General features: G+C 50.7%; 1 protein-coding gene across 1 annotated transcript in view; it reads left to right on the forward strand.

Annotated features, from left to right (window-relative positions):
* mdn1 (midasin AAA ATPase 1) overlaps positions 1-5357 on the forward strand; it is a 74855-nt gene that overhangs the window by 56704 nt on the left and 12794 nt on the right. The window contains 16 exon segments of the mRNA XM_015400729.1: positions 3-14; positions 84-245; positions 571-856; positions 929-1164; positions 1236-1331; positions 1404-1498; positions 1568-1692; positions 1770-1922; positions 1999-2108; positions 2185-2258; positions 2334-2514; positions 2586-2724; positions 4293-4439; positions 4519-4645; positions 4721-4826; positions 4913-5028. Of these exon segments, the coding sequence (XP_015256215.1) occupies positions 3-14; positions 84-245; positions 571-856; positions 929-1164; positions 1236-1331; positions 1404-1498; positions 1568-1692; positions 1770-1922; positions 1999-2108; positions 2185-2258; positions 2334-2514; positions 2586-2724; positions 4293-4439; positions 4519-4645; positions 4721-4826; positions 4913-5028 (2165 nt within the window).

Below are 5357 nucleotides of genomic sequence, written 5' to 3' on the forward strand. Positions count from 1 at the left end.
GACACATCTGCCAGGTCTGGTTCCGCCTCCGTCCAGCTTCTGTTTGTCAAACCGCCGCTGAGCGTCTGCCTTCTGCTCCTCAGGCTGTGGTGAACGAGTGGGACAACCAGGAGAGGAGGAAGCGAGAGCAGGAGCAGATGGAGGCGTCTCTGTACCGCAGCCGCAGCCGTCTGCACGGGTCGGGCCTGACGGAGGACGAGCAGGAGGAGAAGGACTTCAGGCGCCAGTTTCCTCAGTTCAACAAGGTAGAAGCATTAATAGTAGCTTTATTCATGATATAGCAAATGTTTTTTTTCTGAGCTCTTCTCAGTTTTCTTGCGGTGTTAACAGAGAAAAGATCCAAACAGTTTGGATAAATCAAGGACAGAACACAGAATCCGATTTAGTGTCCGATCCCACAGACCAACTATTTGCTTTCATCACCATAATTGACTCATTGAATGAATGAATCGTCTCGATCCAAAATCCTTTCACTGATTAGAAGCTGATTAACTTCAGGTTGCTATTACCATGGTAACCAGATGGATCTCCATCCTCATGCTGCGATGTTTATCTCTGGTTCTGATTCAGGACTTTGCAGATATATTGACCCAGCCCAGTCTGGAAGGCCCGGGCGACTCGGAGCCGGAGGCGGAGGAGGACGGGGCCGATCCGGGGGCCGCCGAGCCGGGCTCCTTGTCTGCACACGCCATGAACGCGGTGGTCCAGGTGCATCAGAGCATGTGTCTGGGTTACGCCCGCTCGCTTTGGTACCGGAGCGCACCGCCGGCCAATCACAGCAAAGAACACATCAAGGCCCTGATCTCCTCCCATCAGATCGCCTCTCCTCTGATGTCCCACTGCTACCAGCTGATGGGTAACAGACGTCTGGATGTGAAGCCATGAAGCCTGTTTCTCTCAGATTCATCAGCTTGTTTCTCCCGTTTAGACTCAGAGCTGGATCTCCAGCTGACGGGCTGCGGCCTGTTGCTCTCCACTCTCCTCCAGAACACGGTGAGGGGCTCTGGCGGTTCTGAGCTGGCCGCCTCCCCAGAGGGACCGTATGACTTCTATCAGCAGCCTAATGTGGGCGAAGCCGGCCTCTGCCTGCCGGTTCTGGAGCAGCTGAGTGAGGCGGTGAGACGGCGGCTGGAGGAGTGGCCCGAGCACCCCGCTCTGCTCCAGGTCAGTGCTCCTCTCAGCTCGGGGATCTGTTCTCCCTCTGCTCCTTTAAACCAGCCCTCATGTGTTTGCAGCTGGTGGTGGTGATGGAGAGGATCACGTCCTTCAGCCTGGCCTGCCCGCTGGCCAAGTTCCTGAACGGGCTGGAGATCCTGCTCGCCAAAGCCCAGGTCTGTCATTTCTCTGAACGCCCCTCCCCCCACGCAGCCGGTTCCTGACTCTGCTCACTGTCATCCATTCAGGACTGGGAGAACAACGCCAGCCGCGCGGCGTCTCTGCGGAAGGAACTGGAACCAGTCATCCAGCTCATCATCCAGTGGCGTAAACTGGAGCTGAAGTACGAGTAAAGCAGGTCGGCTGCTTCCTGCTCCTGAGCTGCTCTAACCTTCTCTCTGCTGGGTTTCAGGTGCTGGTCCAGCAGCCTGGACAACGCGCTGAAGAGACACACGGAGAAATCCACCAAGCACTGGTTCTCCCTCTACCAGCTGGTGGAGCGATACCTGGAGGAGCAGAGGACCCAGGCGCCCTCAGGTAGACCAGCTCTGCCTCCTCACACAGCGTCCTCGCTTCAAAGCAGACTGTGACATGCTCTTCTCTGTCCTCCGCAGGAGAGCAGGCAGAGAGCCTCTCCCTGTCCTCCATCTCCTCCACCCTGGAAGCCTTCATGGAGAGCTCCACCCTGGGCGACTTCCACACCCGTCTGAGGATGCTGCTCAGCTTCCACTGCCACCTCCTGCTGGTCCCAGACCTGCCAGGACAAGGTCAGCCATCACCCCCCACCCACCCTGAGCTCTGAACGCCTCATTAACTAACCGCCTGCTCTGCTCCGCCTTCCAGGCTCTCTGTCCAGGCTCCTGTGGAACCTGCACAGATACTACAGCCAGTTCTCCGAGTCCGTCCAGGGAAAGATGCTTCAGCTCCGGCAGCCGATAGAGAAGGAGCTCAAAGTAGGACGCAGTCCTCCCTCTGCTGCTGCTTCTTAGACCCTGAACTCCCACTCATCAGCTCCACCTTTGTTCTCAGGACTTTGTCAAGATTTCCAAGTGGAACGATGTCAGCTACTGGTCCATCAAGCAGTCGGTGGAGAAGACCCAGCGGTACGTTAAATTTTAGCCCCCTTTAGGACCGACTGTAGGCGCCTCAGCTGAACAACGCTTCCCGCTCCCTTTCAGCACCCTCTTCAAGTTTGTGAAGAAGTTTGAGGAGGCTCTGAGTAAACCCAGTCTGGCTGCACTGGTGGAAGTAGGCAGCGTGGAAGAAGAGGGCGTGGCCACTGGCCCAGAGGAGGGCGCCGTCCATCGGGTCCATCGCGCGCTGAAGGCGGCCGTGCCCGGCCAGGGCAGAGAGCTGCAGGTACGAGTCCCAGACTGCCAGACAGCCTGCGGTTTAAGATGGACGCAGCTCTGACTGTCTGTGTTCTGTAGAACCAGGAGCTGGAGGACGGAGCTGGATCCCTGCAGAGCCGGCTGCCCGTTTTGTTCCGCAAAATGAAGAAGATGTGCATCCAGCTGCTGAAGAAGGACTCCGTACCTGAACTGGCTGAAGATCTGGACCAGTTTACCTGTAAGACTCCTGCTGCTGGAGAAATTCAGCATCAGCTTTAACTGCTTGATGCAACTTTAAGGAGATTTCTACCTGATCTTCAGGCTGCGTTTGGAGTTTGATGGTGTTCAGGGGAGGGATTAAATATTAGGCAATACTAGGTAGCTGCCTAGGGCCCCAACCTCCTGAAGGGTCCATAAAACTTTGTTTATGTGTAGGGTTAATACAACCATTCCATATTTGTGCACATTAATTATGTTTTTAATAAAAATCATTTCTCTAAAATGCCATCAGAACGCTGATAATATTAAGTGTGTCTCAGCCCCCCCTTCAGTGTCCACCATATTGGATCAGTCCATTTGCTGCACATGTTCAGAAAGGTCCAAACAGACAGCAGCAAACCATTTGAAAACAAACCATGCAAAGAGCAGTGTTGCTAACTTAGCGCTTTAGTCGCTATATTTAGCCACTTTTCAGACCCCTCTAGAACTTTGATTTCTAAAAAGCTCCTAGCGCCAAATCTAGAGACTTTTTTCTGCTACTGGAGACTTTGGAGACAACATCTAAAAGCAGCGAACTCTGCTCTCCAGAGCAAGTAGATTGGTAACCCCGCCTCCTGCTCTCCTCTATCTTGTCTGCTGTCATGATTCATGCAGCTATTATTTCATCCAAATGAAAAATGGAGAACAGAGAAGCAGATCATGGCTTGTCTACAGTGAAAAGAAGGACTGGGTTATTTACTTTGGCCTTTTTGGAAACACAGGAAGGAGCAATCAGCTAAGTGAGCTTAGTGCTTGGAAAAAATCTTTCATTCCTTTAGAGACAGCATGAAAAGTCAGCTGAGTACAAAACATAGAGAGGAAAACAAGAAGAAAAGGGACAAGAAGAGAGGGACACAACCTAGAACAGATAATGGATGTCTATTCTATTAACATTTCTCTATCTGTAGAATGGGTCTGTTTTATGTGTTGTCTTCTCAGTTCAGAGGGCCCCCTGCCTGTCTTTGCCCAGGGCCCCATATTTCCTAAATCCACCCCTGATGGTGTTTATGGCGTTATCTCTCTTCTACATATCCTATATTTGATAGTTTCCTCTCTTTGCCTCCTACTTTATTTAATTTCAGTCGTCTTTGTTCACTTCATTATTTAAATGTTTATTTTACTGCTGTTGTAAGTTCTCTTTTATAACCATGGTGTTTTATTGGCATCTATCAGCTACAAAAATGATCTAAATGAGTCAACATTTCTTAGAGGAGGAGTTTAATCCACTAATTTCAGCAGATCAGTTAAAGTGTTTCTGCCATTAGAATGAGATAATACAGTTACTGCAGTTATGATCCTATTCTAGTTTTAAATGATCTTTCCTGCTTAAATCAAGGGAAAATGCTTTATTTTCCAACATGAATTCATGCAAATTTTAAATTTTGCCGGTCTGATGAGAACTGCTGCTTGGTTTTACGTTTTAATGATCAGTTTTCTGCCAGAAACCTTCAGAAAGCAGAGTGAAAATGATTTAAGAAATCTGCACCTTTTTTCTTCCTGAGATCATTTGGACTTTGTTCTAATTGATTGGCTGGTTTTCCTTCCCAGGTGAGATCATCAGCAACCTGCGCGAGCTGCAGAGCCTCAGCGTGGACGCGGCGGCGGCGAAGGAGAAGCAGAAGACTGAGGTCAAACACATCTTGCAGCAGAAGCAGAGAGCGCTGTCTGACCTTTTCAAGATGCTCTCTGAATTAGGTTGGTTTCCTCCTCCCAGACGTCAGCCTGGATCAGTCATGGCAGGTCTGTGTTTTCAGCTGCTTCTTTTCCCGGGCAGGTCTGTCGTACCGGAAAGGCGTGACATGGAGCAGAACGGCAGACCCAGAAACCACCCTCTGCATGCAGCCGCTGGAGATGACCACGGCGCTCTCTGCTGTGATGGACCCGGGGGAGACCGAGCGCACGTAAGCAGAGTTTATTCCCAACCGTACGCGTCTTCTGCTCCACCACGCTGATTTATCTCATCACCGGACGTCCAGGTTGTTGGCGGAGCTAATGGCAGCATGGGAAGGATGTCAGAAGTACTTCTACCGTTCGTGGGCCAGGAGGACGGCGCTGCAGACCGCTCTGCAGCACGCCACCAAGGTGAGCCCCCCTACAGAAGGCAGGGCCTCAGAGGCCCAGCTGGGAACTCATGCCTCTCTCTGCTTCCTTCGTCTCCATGGTTACAGGAGCTGGGGGTTGGGAACATAGAGCGCTGCAGAGGCTTTTCCTCGCACCTGTTCAAGGTGCTTCTCAGACAGAGGCACCGGCTGGCCCAGCTGACCGAACACTGGCTCTGCCTCAGGTAAGTTTGACCTTTGACCTGGTTAGAGCAGCAGCAGCTGTTCATTTCTCTTTAGTGAGAGAAAGGAATCTTTAACTATTGTTCTGAGGAGAAACCACATAAGTGACAAAAAAAATATTTTACACATTACATTGTTTAAAGCTTTTATTTGATTTAAACCTAAAATAGAAAGGAAGTATTGATTCTGAAAGAACGACACCATCATATGGTGGAGAAGATTCTCAGTCGTCCAGGTCAGAGACATTCCAAAAAAGTTAGAAAACAAACCACTGGACTTTGTTTCCAAGTTTGAAGACATTTCTCTTCCATCCAGGAAGCGTTTTCAATTC

The sequence above is a fragment of the Cyprinodon variegatus genome, unplaced genomic scaffold, assembly GCF_000732505.1.
Source record: "Cyprinodon variegatus isolate N-32 unplaced genomic scaffold, C_variegatus-1.0 Scaffold1140, whole genome shotgun sequence".
Classification (NCBI taxonomy): Eukaryota; Metazoa; Chordata; class Actinopteri; order Cyprinodontiformes; family Cyprinodontidae; genus Cyprinodon; species Cyprinodon variegatus.